The 22,303-nt window shown below is 33.0% G+C and overlaps 1 protein-coding gene across 2 annotated transcripts in view; it reads right to left on the bottom strand.

Moving 5' to 3' along the window:
- The window catches only part of LOC145279882 (phosphatidylinositol 3-kinase regulatory subunit alpha-like), a 140,331-nt gene that overhangs the window by 73,300 nt on the left and 44,728 nt on the right, over window positions 1-22,303 (bottom strand). For both annotated transcript variants that reach the window (XM_080131341.1, XM_080131342.1), the window contains exons 4-8: window positions 15,284-15,349; window positions 13,953-14,000; window positions 6,864-6,967; window positions 5,117-5,251; window positions 1,359-1,439 (exon numbers count right to left, since the gene is read on the bottom strand). In XM_080131341.1, the coding sequence (XP_079987467.1) occupies window positions 1,359-1,439; window positions 5,117-5,251; window positions 6,864-6,967; window positions 13,953-14,000; window positions 15,284-15,349 (434 nt within the window). The remainder of the gene's footprint in view (window positions 1-1,358; window positions 1,440-5,116; window positions 5,252-6,863; window positions 6,968-13,952; window positions 14,001-15,283; window positions 15,350-22,303) is intronic.

Raw genomic sequence — 22,303 nt, 5'->3', positions numbered from 1 at the left:
GCTCAACATATAAAATCAACAGTAGGTTCTTTGATATGACAAGGGTGCGTTCAAAATGAATGTTTTTGTTTAGAGCACAACTGAACCATAATACTTGACTTTTCTGTTTTAAACTTTAATTCAAGCCATTAAAAATTTTTTTTTTATAAAACAACAGTAGGTTCTCTACAGTACAATGTAGACTACAATATATTGTGGATTAAGTCACTGTGGGAGGCATATGAATAATTCTCCTGGTGCACCATGGTGGGTCCCCAACTAGAGCAGGCAATTAATCGATTTGATTGAAAAATGGGTGATTTTGCATATTTTAATGATGATGATAAGATATGGGAGGGTGAAACATTTATTAATCTCCAATCAATCTCAGGCAAAGTCGGGTTTCTCTGCTAGTAAATAAAAACTATCGTTAAGTGAAAAAACAGAACTATAGAGATCACTGTATAATGTCCCAGTATTCCTACAGTCACCTGAATTGGAAAATAGTAATTTGAAGTCCTAGAAACTTATAAAGCAACCAACAACCCAGCCGGTTGTAATGGTAAAAAAGAATAAAGATGTCAATTAATTATAAAATTAATTTATTTATTTAATTCATGTATTCTTCTCTTTTTCAGTAGATAAAGACAAACTACAATTTTATCATTAACTACAGATGATTCAAAATGCCACCTATGGAATAAAATTCACAATCCTTTCTACAAGCCAACCATTTTTGGTACAAATAAATTTCAATCTATATCCAATTTGGCTGCTAAGTTTCTGTCATGAATCTTTAACAGATTTCATTTTATTGCTGTTCAATGACAGGTAAGAACATTTTTAGCAAAATTTTTTTAGGAAGTTGGGTTATGAAGTCTTGGTGTAAGAAGATAGTGAAATTATTCTCTTTGGTTGGCAATCTAAATAAATTCTCGTCTTTTGCAGATTCTCACAACACCTCAACCCTTGAAACAGAAGTTTAAGATTATGTAATATCAATGTAACTACTGTATACTGTAATTGTATTTGTGAAAATAAATTTACACAAAGAACATGAAAGCTTTGGAGCAAAATAATGGTGTTGTGGTTTTATTGTTTCAATGATTATAACTATCAAGTTAAGAAAAAAGAAACCAACACACCATGATTATAACCGTGGTTAAGAGAGAACAAAATTTACAAACTAAGCTCTTTTTTCCTACTCAACAAAAAACAGCTGTTAGCTTTTACTTGTGCTGACAAAATTTGTTATAAATGATCGAGATGAAACATGTTGACAAGATTTCAGTTATTTATATTTTTACCATTCCAGAAATAAGGCGGGATTGAAGAATTCCCTTTATCATTGAAGAGGAGGGGGAGGTACATCAACTTACCACATCCGGATTTATCCCACATAATTCATCAATACAAACAAGCAAGGACTTCTTATGGAATTCATCTTGGATGCCCATTTCCTGTCAGAAAATAAAATTTAGTTGATAAAATATCTTTAATGAAAAAACAATCAAAATACAATTTATTTAACAGAAAAAATAACTGAAATAAAGTTAAAAAAAACTGTCAACTGATTTGAGTTTTTCATTGTTTGCTCAACACTGAGGAGTAACACAGAAGACAGTGAGCATGACCTTGCCAGCGGTGGGCTGCACCCTTGCCTTCTTTGGAGGTGGTGAGTCCAAGTCTTCCACTGCATTGACTGGGCTTTGGTCTCTGGATCATAGTGATGGACCCAGGTTTCATCCTGTGTAATCAGCCTTTTGAAAAACTTTGACTCATCTTCTTGGCACATCTCCAATTTCATCCTCAAGCACTCGACGCGTTTTCGCTTCTGGAATGGTGTGAGCAACTTGGGAATCCATCTGGCAGACACCTTATGCATATGCAAATGGTCATGAATGATAGTTTCCACAGATCCTGTACTAATCTTAACATCTTAGGCTATTTGGCGAATAGTAATGCGCCGATCTTCCAAAATGGCAGCCTCAACTTGACTTCAATGGCAGAAGAGGGGGGGGGGCGACCAGGTCTGGGAGCTGTTTCCACAGACTTCCGGCCATGTTTGAATTCACAATGCCAGCGTTTTACAAGGTCATATGATGGGGCATTATCACCATAAGTTTCTTTCATTTCATCAAAAGTCTCCTGTGGTGTGCGTCCTTTCAAATACAAAAACCGGATCACTGCTCGAAATTCCACAGGCTCCATTTCACATCTGACTCCATTCAAACACCTGTAAAACAGAAACCACAATTTGTTCAGAGCTGTAATTTGTCACATAACCCGTAGAGAGATAAATAATTGCACATGCAAAATTTCAGCTAGATCAGACAACAGTAAGCAGGCTCGAACCTGTAATGCAGCAGAGGAAAAGGTGATTAAAAAAAAATAAACGCTCTAATCGATGCGCCTACCGTAGTTGTGACGTCACAGGTGGTCGAAATAATGCCTTTTATGCGATATCCTTTATGTGAGGTTTGAATGAATTGCAAAAAATGTCAGGGAAAAAACGACTCTCCTTGTAGAAAACTGCCCAGGTAAAGGAATTAATGTTTTTGGCTAATTTTTCGATATTTGTCGTCTGAAGGGTCGAGCTTCAAAAGGATACCAATCTTGTGAAAATCCATCGCCTCTGTCGAAAGTTTTAGGCAGACATACATACATAGATTTAAACAGACAGGCGGAGGGGGGGGGGGTACCCGGCGTAGCCCGGGTGTTTGTAGGTGTGTGTATGGGGCGGGGGGGGGGGTGAATAAGTAATAACCCTGAAACGATATTTAAAAAAATCGGAAAAACCAAAACCAAAACCAAAACAGCGAAAAAAAAAACCCCGCTGTGTGTATAGGTTGGGGGGGGGGGAATGGGTAAACTAAAGAATAAGCGAAGTAAAAAAAAATGAAGAAATTTTGCCCGCGTGTCTAAAGATGTAAAAGAAAAAAAAATAATTTTGGTCGTGAGGCTGGATTGAACCCAGGAGCCTTGACGCAGAGGTGAAACAAACTCCAACCACTTAACCGTGTAGGCCAAGAGTAAGAGGAATTGATTATAGTGTTAAAATAAGGCTTATAAAGCGAGTGAAAGAGGTTTGATTGACAGATAGCCACTAAATGAGGTCATCGCAGGAGCGTTACGAGATGACGTAGCAGTATTTTATTTTTTTTTGTTTTACTTCACATTAGCGTTTATTAAATTACGTATTTCGTTTCCTGTCTAGACATCTCTCTCTATCTGTCTCTCTCTCTCTCTGTTTGCGTTTGTATATGTGTCTCTCTCTTTCACTTCGTCTTCCTTACTATAAAGAGTGTTACTTAAAAAGAAAATGGCGTCTGGCTGTTTTTTTTTTTTTGTAAAAACTTTGATTGTTAATATTTTTTGTAAGCATATTTTATTTTTTTTTTACTTCACATTTTTGGCTTGGTATTTCTCGTTTAACTATCGTATCTAACTATTTTTAATGTGCTAATAACTTTGGTAACGTTGTCATAGCGTAGAAGTTCATAGTTTAGCTTGTGTGAGGGTTAAAATTTTTTTTACCAATAACAACAATGTTTTTTAAATTCAGACTGCCATTAGAGCTTGCTGACGTCAAGATCACGTGACATGACTCAACGGGTTTTAAATACAAGTTGACCCAAAATAAATGGCCCGTGTACACTTTATGTAGAAGAGTTGGCGCCCGTATTTTTTGGGGCAGTTATAGATCGATTTAAAAATATGTAATGTTTAACATTAAAATGTCACTTTTTTGCCCCCCCCCTGCAGAAAATTGATCAGTTGACTTACTTCTGATGGTTCTTTTGGGCTAATTTTTCGATATTTGTCGTCCCGAGGGTGGGGCTTTAATATGATACCAAGTTTGAGAATTTTTGTTCCGTTGGTCAAAAGTTTTTACCAGACACACAAACATACATTTTCGCTTTTATATATATAGAAGACTAGAAGGAGGGAAAGAATTTGAAAAAAAAAAAAGGTGACGTCTTTGTTGTTGCATCCATCACCAAATCGGAAGTGATGTAGGTTTAAATTAAGGCTAGACAATTGAAAAGAGGGGATGACTTTCAAAAATATCGGAGAAAAAAGTGACCCCTCCCTGTAGAGAAGTGCCCAGTTGAGGATGAAGAAATTAATGTTTTTGGTCAATTTTTCGATATTTGTCGTCCGAAGGGACGGGCTTCAAAATGATACCGATCTTGTGAAAATCTGTTGCCTCTGTCAAAAGTTTTAGGCAGACATACAAACATACATATATTTAAACAGACAGGTGAGATTTATATATATATCTATAAAAGAGAAAATGTGTGTATGTATGTATGTATGTATGTTCGCCTTTTGTGTATGTCCGAGAAAGGCTTTTTTTCCGAGAAGCGATCGGTCGGCTCACTCCTTAAAACTTTTTATATCATGTCTAAATGATAATATTTACGAGTTAACAATGGGGGTCACCTGTCTATTTAATTTGCCAGAATTTGAAAAGCTAAATATTCCACATTTTCGGTCGCCGCATGTGGATTGGGCTTTTTCGTATAATAAAAGCGAAACGAAGCTAAAGACATCGTTCCCGGTGCGATCGCCGGGAATGTCCAAAAGCAATCAGCTTTGATCAATGCGGAGTTTCTCCTTATATCAGACAATTGCTATTCAATTTGGACAATCCCCTTTTTATGGGGAGCTGGTTTCTCCCAAAAAATAAAAAAAGCTGCCCCGCAGTAAATAAAATACTGCCCCGCAGTGAAAGTTGACCTCATTAAGTCATTAAGTATGGGCACCTGCCAATTCTTAATACTTAAATAAATTCAAACATGTTTCCATTACTATTTCTTGGTGGCTCAGTGGTCAACGTTGCACTTCTTTTTCACGCTTTAATTTCCAACTTCGCCTCAAGGTTTCGGGTTCGATCCTTCATACTTACCTACCAAAACATTTTAACCCCCCCCCCCATCCCCCTCGACACAAACACCCGGGCAACGATTTTTTATTATTCTTTTCTTTTGATTTACCCAAAAACATACACACCTCCAAACACCAAGGCAACGCCGGGTACCCCCAGCTAGTAGATGATAAAATGTCATTACAGACACATACGTAATTGAGATTAAGTTGTTCATCAGAAAAATAAAATACATTTCTTACTCACCACTAATTTCTTCTCATCCATACTTTTTAGATCAGTGCCTGCAATATTTTGTTCACGGAACAATTCAGCATAACGATATAAATTTAGGGCAGCCAACCAATCAGATACATTTGCTACTGACCACTGTTCCAACGGCTACAGAAGAAAAACAAGCAAATATTAGACGTTGGAATTTTTTATTTCATCAAAAAAGAAAAACAGATAGAAAGGAAAGAATTTAGAGTTGGCTTTTATTTTTAAAACAGATTTTATACAAATATAATGATAAATATAAAAAGAAAACTTATTAAAAAACAAAAATCACAACAGTAGAAAAAACAGCAGGGGTTTCATGATTCCTTGAAGGCCTCTTATAACAAATTAAAAAAAATGATCTGGATATAACAAGGCTTTTTCAAAAGAAACACTGTGGGGTTTTGTGTTGTTTGTTCACCTCCTCCACTTCTTTGTTTTAATAAGTAAATAAAAAAAATACTCCATACAAAATCTGTACATGTGTACAAAATTTCAAAGGTTTTATGAATTTACTTCAGAGCCCTGATTTATTGATACTAACGTTTTCATGGTGTCACGGGTGGTGATTTGAATTTCAATAGGTCCAATTAAAGTTTCTCATAAATTGTAACGTTAAAAAGTTTTTTTTATTATTATCATTCTATAAAAAAAAAAAAAAAAAAAAAAAAAAAAAAGAAAGTTTAATCATTCCAAATCAATCAAATTGACAGGACAAAGTTGAATTTTTATTTTGAAATGAGGACTGATAATTTGGATTATTCGGACAACTATTCTTTGGTTATTATTTTCATCATGTTTCAGCCGATGTAATTTCAGACTTTCTTCAGGTAGATCTTTTCATAACAGGTTTGGTTTGATCAGCTTTTTAAAGCTGAGTAAAGTTAAATAAAAATCCTATACATCGGATAATTATTTTATATTCTTAGAAAAACATTACTCTTTAGCATTGGTAATTTTCTTTGTTCCCAAAATGGTTGACCCTAAACCATCACTTAGTATTGATTTGTGAAGAAAATAAAAATGAGAAATAAATAAGGTTTGATTTTTTTTTGAAGAATCAGATTGAATAAAACAGTTTGGGATGACATGACCAGCCAATTGATTGGATCAAACCTTTTCAACCTCCTATCTAGCTGAAGTAAGGAATATCACAGCTCGCCACCCATGGCCCCAATTCAGGGAGATTACAGTCAGCAAATTCATGGCCCCATTGACAGAGTGATTCATAGCATGTAATGGTGTTGATTGTCCAAGTGATTGTCTCCAAGTTAAAGATTGCATTTTTACTACAGGTAATAACTAATAAACACTTCTACATTCGTCATTGTCGGTGGAATAAGAATAATCCATTTCCATAGATTAACTAAAGACTTCAATATGAAATTCTGCATATGTTCTATAGTTTAATAGAAAAATTCTCAAAACAAAAAAGATGCACATGAAAAGTTGGGATTATTAAAAATAGCAGTCCAAATAATCCAAATGATAAAAAAAAAAAAATTTACCTAACAAAATTTTAATGTTATCTTTTTGTTTTTGGAAGGATCAACCAATACCTTTGCATTTTTTCAAAATTTAAGACATAATATATTTTCACAAACTATTTTTTGTAAAGAAGATTGATAAAGAAAAAAGTGACTGTACATGAAAACAGAATTAAATTTTAGGTTTTATAAAAAAGAAAAATAGACAAGAAATAAAAGAAAAAAGGAAACTAAAATGATATACGCACAACACAATTATCAGGTGGATCTAAGTGAGTAGCTCTTTCCCGACTGCAAACCGTTGATGCAAGCACCCCAGCAGAACAAATACCATGACAGCAGTGAGCACAACCTAAATGAATACAAAGAAAAATTTTTAATAATCAATACATTGGGGGGGGGGGAGGTTATTATTAGGAAGAACATCCAAGCTTTCTTTGCCATTTTACTAGTTATATTTACCAAAAGACATATTTTTTTTTTTTTTTACTTTTCCTTTGAATGAATAATTCAATGTAAATATAAAAAAAGGTTTAACTTGAATCACTGGAAACAAAACAAAAAATACAGACTCACAAAATGTATTGTGGTTATTTTAATAAGATTTTCATAATTTCAAGTTTTCTTTGAAGCATTTTTTTAATATTCAATAAATATTTTTTTGATATTCAATCACTATTTTGGAGTTGTAAGGCATTTTAGATTTAGAAGAAAATTGTTGTTGCAAACAAAATGGCAGCATCAAGCCAAAGAAGTTTTGAATTATAAAAGCTTGCAAATGAATATGAAGAATATGAAGAATTATAAAAGCTTGCAAACGAATATGAAGAATATGAAGAATTATAAAAGCTTGCAAACGAATATGAAGAATAGAGTTTTCAGTAGGTAGTCAATCTGAAGAAATCCCGAGACAAATAGAGTTCCTTCCCATGTGAAAAGAAAAAGGTATGTGCAGGAATTCTTAAGAGATTCAGGATATTTTATGAAGTGATTCCGGTTTCTGATTCTGATTGTGGTTTCATCCAATTAGTTCTTATCACCCATGTTTATAAATAGAACCTTTCAATTTTTTGTAATAATACTCTCACAGGGATACCAAAAATATTGCAACAAATATCGAATAATTCAGTATAATTATACAAACATGTTGATAGTTTTATTCAAAATACTGTGTACAGCGCTCGTTAGGCACACAACTCATCAAAAGTGCATGTATATAGTATGTAGGATAATATATAATTGTCAAGCAAATGAACAATGTATGAGTCATGCTATACCTGAGTGCATGTGTATAAAGTGTGTGGGGGGGGGGACAACATACGTAGTTTCAGAAAATTTGGGAAAGTCTGAAGATTTTACAAAATGAAAAACAACCGCTGTTTTGTTTTATGCTTCAGCGATTCTGAGCATGAACAACTGTTTATGAAAGTCATGGAAATTATGTTTTTTTTTTAATTTTATTTTGCAGACATGTCGATATGTGTTAAACATATGAAAATGAAAAATTGTTCAGGATTGTTGTTAAGAAGATGTTTAATAATTTTGTGGGTGTTTACTAAGTCGATCACTAAATGTAGGAACTTTAATGAATCCAGGTCCAGGGAACCACGGTGTTCTCAATATAACAGCGGTTTGATATAGCATATTCACTTAGTTAGAACAGTTTTCTCTCTGTCAATGTTCTGAGCATGATAGGTGTGGTCACATCATAACTGTATATAATTTTAAATAGATGGCTGGGGAGGAAACAAAGGTCTTTGACAATTTGAGATGAACTTGGTTCAACACAAATAGTAAAATCCTAGCTGTGGCAGTTGTGGTGTAACCAACGTCATTGGTCCTTTTTGTATAAAACATTTATCTCTAAACAACCAGAAACTTTTTCTTTTATAGAAATAGATTGGTGTTTATGTTTAAACATAAACACCAATCGATTTCTATAAAAGAAAAAGTTTCTGGTTGTTTAGAGATAAATGTTTTATACAAAAAGGACCAATGACGTTGGTTACTTTTACTTCTAGTTGATCACACACATTGAACTTGTAAGCAGACAAATAATATCCCAAAACTTATTTTTTTTTATTCAAACTATTCTATTAGCAAATTTTTGAGAAGAGGATAATTCATATTATTTGGACAACTGTTCTCATCTTAAGGGCTATTCGAATAACGCTCAAGATGAGAACAGTAGTAATACAAAAGCTGTTCTCATATTTATTTTAAGAAAAAAGGAAGTTATTATAAATATAAAAAACATTTCTGCAAGCAAAACAAACAAAATAAAATTAAACTACTGAACAAATATATTTACAAAAAATATAAACCAACAAAAGAAATAAAGGAAAAAGAGAAAAGAAAGGATAGAGCAATGCTCACTTTCTCTCTGCTGCTATTACTACTATTAAAAGTAGCTGATAGGATGATGTTGGGATGTTGTGTACATCTGTATAATACTATATTTGGTAAAACAGAGCGTTCTCCCCAAGTTTTACCCTATATTTAATTGTAATAATAATAAAAAAAATATACAAGACATTTTATATATGTGTGTGTGAGCGTGTATATATATATATATATATATATATATATCTATGTGAACTATTGAAATCAGTTGTCTCATAAAGGTATTTATTTAATGGGGTTACCAAACTGCCGAAGTTTTATTAAATAAATTTTTGACTATGAATTAATATAAAGTTTATAGCGTATTAAATTAACTATAGAAAATTAACTATGACTAAGAAGAAGAAATAGTATCACAGGGCTATAGATGCACAAAATCGTAGTTATATGTTACATATATGTATGTGTGACTATATAGTTATGTGTATGTGTCTATATGGGTGTATATTTATATGTATGAGTGTGTGGTTGTACTTGTATATATGTATATTTATGTGTATATGTATGTATGTATCTACTACTATCTACTGGTACCATGTAACCCAGTACTACCTGCCTCATGGTCTAGTCACCGGCGACTAAACTGGTTCCCCCCATCAGACTTGTTAGTCTCCCTGAAGGAGTAAAAACAAGACCTTTCAAAGGGCGAATGAACTCTTTTTCGGGGTCAACGGCCAACTAGCACTATGTGTGTTTGTGTGTATGTATGTGTGTGTTGGGATGGAGAGGGCTCCCGTAAGCCGTGGTGATGGCAACTTTCTAGGAGAAGCAAATCTCTGATTTAAAAAACCATAAAGCGGGAGACCAGTACCCGCATTAAGCTGGTTTGCAGTTTAACTTGTTGCTAGTGTAACGATGATTGTATATATGTACATATAAAAAAAAACAAAAAATAAACAGATGACCTTAATTGGATGATGATGATTATGATGATATAAAATGATGATCACATAAAAGGAAGCGAAAGGATCACCCAATTTGGAAAGGAAAATCATGCGATCTAAATGGACCAATAAGATGGGAGGAAAAATAAAAAAAATAAAAATATTGGCGCCGAAATTCAACAACCAAAAATCAGAAAACTTTGGAAGGCAGTTGCAGAAACATTTCCAAAGATGACAGACGTCAATATATATATATATATATATATATATATATATATATATATATATAACTATAGGATACAGTGCGACCCGTTGATGGAATATCAATGATAAAAAAAAGAAGATAAAAAAGAAGATAAAAAAGAGAAAACGTTAATCTCAAATTAACGTTAAAAAAAAAAAAAACAGGGTCCTCTACGAAGGCGAGTCGGAATTTCTGTTATTGATATAAACTGTTATCCTCGCCGGCTGTCGCAAGTAAAAATAAAATAAAAACACATTATTCCGGCACTACACTCATAGAAAAAAAAAAAAAAAAAATGGGGGAGGAGGAATTAAAAATAAATAGATACATACAATAAACAAGGGGAGAGAAAAAAAAAATATATATATATAGGATTTACTTCCTTTGGACATATTTTGTATTTTGTGAGACTAACCTATTCGGGTACCTAAGGGTCGATACATATGTGGAAAAAAAAAAAGAAAAGAAAAAGGGAAACAAAACAAAACAGATTTGAAATAAGAAAAAGAGGGAATGGGTCGGGGGGAGATGATCTAACCTCCAAATTGAACTATGACCAACTGGCTGGGACATTTTTCTTTCTCCTGTTTTTATGTTTTCGTTTTTATACATTGTGAAAAAATAAAAATAACAAGGGAAAGCTGTATATATGTACATACAATGATGTGTTTGTTCTTTCTTTCCTTCTTCCACAAGATCTGATCATGTTCGCCCACCTACAAATTCACCCTAAGCCTATAAGTATCGTTCCAAGTCAAAGATTGAATATACATACCCCATTCAAGTAATCTTGCCTGACGGAGGAGGGAATAACGCAATGATACTTGGCGCGACCTTCCATTAACTCTCTCCTAATTACCTAGAGAACACCAAGTAGAAATCTAGGGGCGAGCTCGTCACACTAGCTATCTTGCTCTTGCTTGTTGCTGGATCTCAACATTTTGAATCAAGAGAGAGACTTAGCTTTCGTACAAAGCTAAGACTCTGTAACATCATCTGTGTATAGATACTCCCTCAGACATTTGTCTATTAAAATATCCCTGTGGCGATGGAAGTCATTTTTGGGCTCATGGACTTTAAGTGTCTGAGGAAGTGGCATTCGTCTGACAAAACGTTGCAATCATCAATCATCATCTGTGTATATGTGTGTATTGTGTATATATCTTTGTGGTTTATGTATATGTATCTGTATATATGTGTATGTGTGGATGTCTGTATATCTATAAAAGTGAACGTGTGTGTATGTCTGTGTGTACATTGCCCTACGCAATAACTGTCAATTTTAAGTCTACAGACTTGAAATTTGATATACAGGATACTGAGATTTGGGAAAATCTTTGTAATCCGTTTACGGCCAGAAATTTGGCTGTTAAGGGGGTCAAAGTTTAATGATTTGACCTTTGAGAACTCTACCAAACTCCTGCACCAATTTTGGGTATAAACAATTGAAATTTTAGATATAGGTTCCTTTGGAGCCCAAAACAATAAATGTTAAGGGGTCATAATAGGGGTCAAAGTTTTTTAAAAATTTGATCTCTGCGGTCTCTACCAAATTACTCAGACAATTTCTGGTCTAAACATTTGAAATTTTAAATAAAGGGTATTCAAAAATATGGCAAGCTTTTTAATTGGTTTGGGTCGAAAATTTTTAGTTACCAATATATATATATAGAAATGTATGTATGTTTGCATGTCTGCCTAAAATTTTTGACAGAGGCGACAGAGTTTTACAAAATTGGCTAAAAACATTAATATCTTCACCTTCAACTGGGCACTTTTCTAGGAGGGGGGGGTCGCTTTTTTCGACAATATTTTTGAAAGTCATCCTCTCCTTTCGATTGTCTAGCCTTAATTAAAACCTACGTCACTTCCGGTTTGGCAGTGGTCGTAACAGCAAAGACGTTAGGTTTTTTTCCCCCGTTCTTTTCCTGCTTCGCGGTACGGGTTCGAGCCTGCCTGCCTTCCTCTTACCACTTTTTTTTTTTTTGCTCAACACACACATCCAAACACCCAGGCAACACTGGCCGGAAATACTAGTATCTATAAAAGTGAACGTGTCTGTCTGTGTACATTTCCCTACACAATAACTCTGTCAATTTTAAGTGTACAGACTCAAAATTTGATATATATGGTACTGAGATTTGGGAAAAATCTTTGTAATCAGTTTTCAGACAGAAATTTGGTTGTTAAGAGGGGCAAAGTTCAACGATTTGACCTTTGAGAACTCTACCAAACTCCTCTGCTAATTTTGAGTCAAAACACTTGAAATTTTAGATATAGGTTTTTTGGACATGGATCTACCATAACTTGATTTGAGCCCAAAACAATAAATGTTAAGGGGTCATAATAGGGGTCAAAGTTAAAAAAATTTGACCTCTGCAGTCTCTACCAAATTACTCAGACAATTTCTGGTCTAAACAATTGAAATTTTACCTAAAGGGTATTCAGAGATAGGGCAAGCTTTTTAATCGGTTTGGGTCGAACACTTGAGCTATAAATATATAAATCTATGTATGTTTACATGTCTGCCTAAAACTTTTAACAAAAGTGACAGATTTTCACAAGATCAGTATCGTTTTGAAGCTCGACCCTTCAGACGACAAATACCGAAAAATTGGCTAAAAACATTAATTTCTCCACCCTCAATTGGGCACTTTTCTGCAGGGAGGGGTCGCTTTTTTCACTGATATTTTCAAAAGTCATCCCCTCCTTTTGATTGCCTAGCCTTAATTTAAACCTATGTCACTTCTGTTTTGGCAGTGGTCGTAACAGCAAAGATGTTATGCTTTTTTCATGTTCTTTTCCTCCTTTGCCATACGGGTTCAAGCCTGCCTTCCTACTACCACTTTTTTTTTTTGCTCAATACACACCTTCAAAACACCTAGGCAATGCCGGGCACCCATGCTAGTGTGTATACATATGTATATCGAAAGGTAAATGGGATTATGATCTATAAGTTTTTAGGTTTGTTTTTAGATATTTTTAAAAAATTTTAATTGATAGTTTATTAGTATTAGTATAATCACATCAGTATATATATTTTATATATATCTTTTCGTATTCCTTTGTTCTTACAGTAAATATTTGCTCGCAAGCTTAAGTAGTAGGTCATAATGTTGAAAATACACTAATTTTTTTATACTAACTATTGATTAATCGCAGTCAGGTGTGCATGTTTGTCGACGATAATTATTTATATGTTTGTATATATATGTGCATGTGGGTAGATATATGTAGATATGTATGTGTGTATGTATATATATATATATATATATATATATATATAGTAAACCTCAAATACAAATCTAATTTAGCTCATTTTTTAAATCATTTTTTAGAGCAGTAATTTCTACCAAAGATACAAATGTTACATCATCCATGATTTTGAGGTGGTTATTAAAAACAGTGTGTGTGTGTGTGTGTTTGTGTTATATTTTTCTTAGTATGTTTGTCCATTTCACTTTTTCTGGAAAACTACTGAGCCGATCTGGCAAAAATTTTGTATGGATATTTGCAGCAAACTGAGTATTATATCTGTTTCATGCACAACTACAGATAAATTGTATTTAATGCAAAAATGAACAAATTTAACCATATTCAACCATTAATTTTGTATAAAACGTTTATTCTAAGTCAACAAGCTATAACTCGCCAGTTTATTCTCTAGAGATTACTAGGGAACATATTAGTCTTTCATGTAGTTTTCATTTGCTCAAAAACACTGAAAGCAAGTTTCTCACATAGAATCAGAAATTAGAAAAGATAAAGAAGAAAAAGGAAAGACATCTCATTCCTTGTTAACATACCTTCACACTTCATGCCTTCAGGACCACAACCCCAAATGTAGTCATGACCTAAAAAAAAAAAAAATTTTTTTAAAAATGCTTTGGATATTTCAAGATTTCAAGACAGTTCTACTAAAAAGTCATATTTCAGAAACCAAAGCAATTTAAGTCCTCAAAATAACACCATTTTTGAAAATAAATATCCTTTCACATGCTATAATAATAGTCTATATGATATATTTGAAGAGTTTTTAGCAAATTAATGATAAAAATATTAACGCTATGAAACAACTATTTTTCATCAAATTTTTTTTATCCCCCACTGTGTTTAGAAGCTTGGTACTACTTCCCTATAAAGAATTTTATCATGAAATTTGAAAAACAATTTTAAAGAAAAAAAACATTAATCTCACTTATTGTCAAGATACGAAATAAATTTGTTCATTTTCAACATTTGTTTTTTTAATATTTTTCGTACCCTAAATAATAGGTGAATTAATGTTTTTATTAATGTTGTTATTATCAGCTTGTGTATGTTTGTTTACAAATGACACATGCACTAGCAGTCAACCAGTGTCAATTGAAAAGTGTTCCCTTTGAGTTTCTCAGCTCCCAGGGGCCTTAATCCATACTTCATCCAAACATTAAAATTATACGTTCATAATTTTTTGTTCTGATTCTTTTGTAACTATATAACTCGCACAATTCATGCAAGGTCAAAGTATGGGACCATAGACTAACAATTTATAGAATCACTAAAAACATGCTTAAATATATTTTCATTCATGCAGATTTCGTGTTTATAATTACAAATTATTAAATTTAGAGAGTATTGATTTCAAAAGATTATTTAAAAATTTTTTTTTTAAAATGACTTGGGTAGAATCAAAGCCAAAACATTTTGCGCTCCAGTCGCTGTTTGAACTATCGACAGATAGATAAGAAAGATTTACAAAGAAACCACTTCAAGCAATGAATGAATTTGTGTATGAGCAAAAGTAATAGATGTTGGCAAGTTGAAATGAACATTTTGCATTTCAATTTGCTGATATATTTCTGTACAGGTTATTCATCCATCCAAACAAAGATTTTGCTCATTATAAGCTATACTTGGTGTATGACTGTTATTAAGTGACCAATAGTTTAAATTTTTCATTTAAATATTTACACACATATATACATACATCAACCATTTTATTTATATAGATATTAAACCAAATTCCTACACATTCTTGATTCTGAACAAACTGAATCATTTCATTATTATTTTGAAAATTTTAAGATAATATTGTGTTTTATGCAAAAAAAATATTAAATATTAAAAAAGAAAGGAGAAAAATAAAAATACTCACAATAGAAACACAAGATGGGTCGAAGAAAGTAACTTTTTACTAATCTGTGTGGTACACCAGGTGGTCCTACAATTAAATAAACAAAACTAACAATTAAATAAACAGAACCAACAATAAAAAAAACAAACAAAAATACTTGAAATTGGAAAGGAAATGATGAAAAACTTTATTAACATGTACAAAAAAATGGTCTACAAATGAAAGAACAAAACATTCAAATGTAAAATATAATGATTATAGGTATATTATGAAGTACAAAAGGTTTTGATAAATATTTTATATGGTTTCACGCAATCTCCACATTTTTATGGGGCTGAAACTAAAAAGCAGATTTGTTAGTGTAACTCAAAATTTTATTTTTATTATAAACCTTAAATGCAGGCACACATGAATCTTTGCTAAACAAACAATATGAAATTTATTTTCATAGCACAATTAACTAGCAATTTACAGAGTTATTTTTTTTTATTAGTGGCACTATCTATATACCAGGCCTGAGATTTATAAGTGGCCAGTAGCAGGTGAAAAGTCACCAAAGATGCAAACATCAACAGACAAGACTTTGACCTCCATATTTTGGAATGCAAGGTTTTTTGTTAATCGATTATCTTGAGAAAGGAAGAACCATTAATAGCAAATATTATATTATTATTAGTGCATTTGAGGGGAAAATTGCAAAATAATTTTTTAACATGGTCACAAATGAAGAAATTAAATGCTCTTCACAAAGACAATGCACCATGTTAATTGTAACAATGACAAAAGTATATGAATTGCTTATGCACCCACCAGATTCTTCAGATTTGCCCTCCCCTAAAACTACTAACTTTTCATATATCTCAAAAGAATGCTTCAAAGAAATAGGTTTGGCTCTAATGAAATTAGAAAGTGAGGTGTATTTTGAAGCCAAAAGGCAAATCATTTTACAAAAATTGAATTGTTTGAGGAGCATTGGAATAAGTGTATCAGCCTAAGAGGCTATCATTATCAAAATGTTCAAAGCTGCTGACAAAAAGAGAATTCAGTTGATGAGGAAGTTTCATGGTGGTAAGATTCTAAAGAAGCTGCATCCTAAAAATCTACAAGGGCACGAAGGAGGGCCTCGGCCATGGCAAAGAATACAGCCTCAACTTACTGATCAAGTAATGAAACTGTTGAAGCATATCTTGGATACTCAAATCTGCTATTTGGGTTTGTGCCAAGCAAAAGCACCTCAGATGTCATTGCATGTCAACTGGAGAGAAACTAAATTGCATCCAGAACACCTTTCTATTTTGCATTTGTTGATCTTGGCAAACTATTTGATTGCACGCTTATGATCTGGTGGGCAATTAGAAGCCTTGGCATAGAGAATAAAGCTGTCCATGTTGTTGAGGCAAAATATTTTTGGCCTGTGGTCGTTTCACTATCTTGCATAGCAGGAAGACATGAGTTTAAAATGCTTATGATCTGCAACAGCTCCATCATAATAACTGTGCCAGATGGATATATGACATAAAACTAGAGGAAAGAATCCCTTCAAACATGCTTAATCAACACACCTGGATAACCCAAGCAGCAGGGAGCATAGTAGAGCACCTGGCTTGAACATATAAGAAGTGATTTGCCTGCACGCAGCATGACTGATAGCAACTCTTTGAATCAGACCACATAGAATAGGGGTTGTCTCCCTCTGATTCCAAGATTCTCACAACAACTTAAATACCAAAAATTAATGATAAAAACAAATTCAAAAAATATTTATTAAAAATTGGAGGCATCTGAATTTTTATAAAGAGCTTCCACTGTCTTTACCTCCTTTACATAAAGCTAAATTAAACTAAATATAACCCACATTACAAACCTTTATACCTAGTAGCTACGGTAAAAAATTCAGAGTTAATTAATTTAAGAATAAATCCTGCACATACAAATATATAAACATACACAAACCCAAATTATATATATCTTGTATTTTAGGTTTGTTTTTTCGAATTGTACTAACAAAATCCTAGAACAGGAATCTTGTTCAATAAAATTCAATAATTTTCACACCATTTATGTGTCCTTATGAAAATTAAAATCAGGATATGTTATGCTTCTAAAACTTATGTCTATAATATGTTTTTCCAATTTTAACCAAAATCCATTAAATGATTTTGATTCTAGAAAAATGTCTAAGATTTAAGGCTTGAGAAATTGAAATTCAGAGAATCTTGTTTAATTAGTGTTTATGACTATGAATGAAATTTCATGCAGATCAGACAGTTGTATTTTCAGTTAGGAGATTATGACTGCATTATGCCTCCTGGACAACCTCTTGATATACTTAAAATAAAAATAAAATGTTTAAAAAGGAGAGAGAGAGGGAAATTTTGCCAATATTTAGTAATTGATGCCTAATACTTATGGTTAAAATTTCAACCTTGTATCTGAAAACTGAAAAACTGCTTTTGGATAAAACTACATTAAACTAAATATAGGCCACAATATCCATCCTTACACTTACAGTTGTGTTCCAAAATTTATAATCAGTTAATTAGTTTCAGGAGTTTACTGCATAGAAGCATTATATATATATATATATATATATATATATATATATATATATATATATATATATATATATATAAAATGCAGACACTCACCTTGTTACTGTAAAATACAAATTAAAAAATTTAAATTGTATGATCTGAATTAAGCTGATATGTTTAGTAATTGACTGTAAGTTTTATTTATCGATGATATAAAACATTTACAAATAGAACTATGTGTAATATAAAACAACACAATCATTGAATGAGAAAGCAATAAAAGTGAATAATTAATGATATCCTTTTGCCAAGTAATATGCAAATTAGTTAATCTTATTTGAACCACATACACAGGATCAGTACATTAGAAATAAATTGTTCTAATTTGGATTTGATCAGTACGAGTCATAAGATGGCTAATGACAAAGTTAGGAGAACTCATAATAGAAAAGGCAAAAGCAGCACACACGTTTTTGTATGTCCAGCAAAGGCTGGGGGGAGGGGGGGGTTATTATGTTTTAGAACTTTTTATATACGCCTTAGATTATAATATTTCCGATTTGCAAAAGGAAGTCGTCTATCTTTTATTTGAGCGACTTTTACAAAATTTGTGCTATTTCTTCCTCTCACGTGTTTGTTTGGCTTTTTCATAGAAAAGTGAAACTGATTTGAAATAAAAGCGATTAACTGGCCTTCAAGGCCAGCACATGTTGAAGGCAATCACCTTTGATCACTGTGAGGAATACCCTTCATATCAGAAAATTGCTATTCATTGACACTGCCAGAGCTCCCCCCTCTTGGGAGGAGCTAATTTCCCCCAAGACGGCGGAAAGCTTAACTGGCTTACAGCTAAACTTAAGTGCGTGATTACATTTCTTTGCCTGTGTGAACTCGTTCACGTAACTTTACTTTCTGCATGTCAACTTTTTGATCGCTAAATTAGAATGCTTTTCACTTCTTGTCCCCTCCTGGCCGAGCAGTAAAATGTCACTTTTTCTTTCACTTTCTTTTCCGCTTTCGTGTCAACGTGTCATGGGTTCAAGCCTGCCTACTACAACTTTTTTCTTGTCTCTATGCACACCTCCACCAATCTATATATATAAAAGGCAAAATGTGTGTGACCATTTCGTGTATGTCTCGCAAAGGCTTCTTTCGCACACGCTCCCGGGGGGGTTACTATCACTTACAACTGTTTATATACCCCCTATATAATAATATCTACGATTTGGGCAAGCACGTAGCGTCTAGATTTACTTACAGCAACTTTTACAAAATTATTGCTATTTTGGCTTCTCACGTGTTGATTGGGCTTTTTTGTATAAAAAGCAAAACTAATTCAAAGCTAACATGGTGTTCGTGGCACCGCGCCGGGAACGTCCACAAGCAATCCGCTTTGATCTTCTGGACAATCCCCTTTAAATGGGGAGCTGGTTTCCCCCCACCATCATCTTGGGGAAACGAAAACTGTCCTGCATTGAAACAAAGTAAACAAACCCCAAAAAGCTTTCCAGCATTAAATAAAATACTGCTACGTCATCTCGTAACGCTCCCGCGATGACCTCATTTAGCAGCTATCTGTCAATCAAACCTCTTTCACTCGCTTTATAAGCCTTATAAGTTGACATGCAACATTCTAATCAATTCCTCTTACTCCTGGCCTAGACGGTTTAGTGGTTGGCATTTGTTTCACCTCTGCGTCAAGGCTTCCGAGTTCAATCCCGTCTCCCGACCAATCTATTTTTTTTTCTTTTACATCTTTAAACATCCGGGTAACTTTTTTTTTTTTTACTTCGCTTATTCTTTAGTTTACCACCCCTATACACACAGTGTTTTTTTTCGCTGTTTTTTTTTTTTTTTTTGGTTTTTCCGATTTTTTTAACATCGTTTCAGGGTTATTACTCCCCCCCCCCCATACACACACCTACAAACACCCGGGCAACGCTGGGTATCCCCCCCTCCTAGTAATATATGAAAGGCAAAATGGGCACACGCATTTGTGTATGTCCACGAAAGGCTTTTTGCGTTGGGGTTCGTGCATTAGATTCTGGGAGAAGTTTTTGCATACTTCCTAGATCATAATATCTCAGATTCGCAGACATGGTTTCTTTCATTTTTTTGGATCTAGTTAAACAAAATTCCCAACGTGCTGTCCTCTTCAGTGTTTGTTTGGCTTTTTCGTATAACTGTTCGAACGCAAATGACTCTTACACTGCACCAAAATGAGATTAGTTCGCGGTCAATGGAGGGGGAAACCTTTTTATACTGAAAATATTTCATTTTGAAGCAAATTGTGTCACATTTTGTTTTTGTGGGAAAACAAATAAATACCTCCGGCCAGTTTTAAAAGCAACATTCATTTCTGCTTCTACGTGGCGACTCCTACGATTCTTAAGTTAATTACCAACTCATTGAATACACTATCCTGTTTGGCTTAATGGTTAGCGTGGAAAACTAATTACCCACCTCTCTATCTTTTTCTTTATTTTAACCACATGGAAGCCATTCTTAAATTTGCTTCGTCCTTATGCCAATATCCTCCACCTGGGCAACCCTGTTTACCCCTGCTAATTTATATTTAAAACTTAAATTCAAGCAATAGTTTTGGTCTGGGTCCACCCTTTTTCCCCAGTTTGAAACTTAAGATATCATGACCTGACCTTTTATAATATTATAAACAAATAAATGTTATGCTCTCACTATATAACCAAGCACTGTATTAGATTTTTTTGAACCCAGCAGAACCAAGAATCAAGTATTTCATCTTTTTTTCATTGATTGTTGAAATTCTTTAAAATGATTTATACCTATTTGAGCTTTCCTACATAAGTATCATGAAGTTGTTATCAGTTTTAGAGCTCAGTTATACTACATTTCTAGGTACGTGTAAAATGAATGACAATGCTCAAAATGTATAAACATTTTGACCCCTCCATTTACTTAAAAATTCACCAAAAATCAGAAAATTAACCAATTTTAATGAAATTCTCAGTATTAATTAAATAATGATCATGGAATATATTGAACTCATTATTTTTATTTAAATCTTGTTGAAAATGTATTATTTTGTTTAAACAAAAAGTACCTTTACTAAAGTTATGTTTTTTTGTAGTAAAAAAAAAAAAAAAAAAAAAAAAAAAGAATGAATTTATTTTTTCTTTTTTAATGAAAATAAAGCTTTGTAAATTATAACAATTAAAAAAAATTATTTAATTTCTACAGGAACATTACAAAAAATGCCCCTAAAATCTGTATTAATGAATTCGATATAACTCGAAGAAAAATTAATTTCTCAAACTACTGATATTATCATTGAACTAAGCCTTTTATTTTCACACAAAAAAATTATAATAGCAAAAAACATTTCTTTTTGTTTTTTTAAATTACAGGTTTCGCATAATTTTTATCTATATGAACTCGTATTTTAATATTTTACTTGCTTGCATGAATGTGAAACTTTCAGTGTAACATAATTTTTATATAATCTTAAACAATAACTAAAAACAAAATTAATTTAAAAACAGAAACATAGAAAAATTAAATTAAAAAAATGGTAAAAATGATATAAACGTTCAGGGTAAGAATGTATGGATGCACATCTAGGAAAATAAAAAAGAAAACTTAGCATCCCCCCTTCCTCCCTTTTAATTACATGACGCCATTTTCACACAGTCTTTTGACTGGCTGGGGCTTCTGTTTCATGTTTACAAAACTTCCATTTGTAGCAAATTTGCTCTTTGCAAAATTGCTCACTTTTTGGGCTAAACAAGGTGATTTTTTTTGCTCGCTTTTTGTACAAACAAGGTGATTTTTTTTTTAATTTAATTCAATGTCTTAGGACTTTACTAATTATTTTTGAAATAGATCCAGAAAACTAATATTTATCTTTTAAAGGATGTTTACAATGAATTTATTTAACTTCAAACTTTAGCTGAATTAGTTAGCTCAATATGAAAACATTTTTTATAACTTTTTTTTTTCATGTGTACAAATATTTCTTTCCTTTTGGAAATTAACTTCAGTCTTTAATCTAGAACCCACCCTTACAAAACTGTTTAAATGTTGTCTTAAGGAGAATTGCTTCCCATCACCCTGGAAAATCTCATCAGTATGCCCTGTATTTAAGAAGTCAGGTGATTGCTCATCTCCCTTTCAGTACAGACCAATAAGTCTCCTGTGCGTCATGAGTAAATTGCTGGCATCTGCGTTAAATAGAGAAGTAATCAACCATCTCAGCAAAAATAACCTTCTTAGTGACACGCAATATGGTTTCCGTTCTGCTAGATCTACAGCAGATGTGCTTACAGTTTAATCTCACAGGATTAGCGAATCTCTCGACGGAGGCTACCTTTCTAGGGCAATTGCTCTTGACATATCAAAGGAATTTAATAGAGTATGACATAAAGATCTCCAGCTACAGTATAGCTGAAAATGTCTTCTCAATTATTAAATCATTTCTCTCTGATAGGTTCATAAGAGTAGTGGTTGATGGGCAGAGATCAGAAGCTCT

Source organism: Euprymna scolopes, chromosome 7, assembly GCF_053919585.1.
Source record: "Euprymna scolopes isolate OS-2025 chromosome 7, ASM5391958v1, whole genome shotgun sequence".
In the NCBI taxonomy this organism is placed as follows: Eukaryota; Metazoa; Mollusca; class Cephalopoda; order Sepiida; family Sepiolidae; genus Euprymna; species Euprymna scolopes.
The sequence above is the reverse complement of the archived record's forward strand: the minus strand, read 5'-3'. Positions and strand labels throughout refer to the sequence as shown.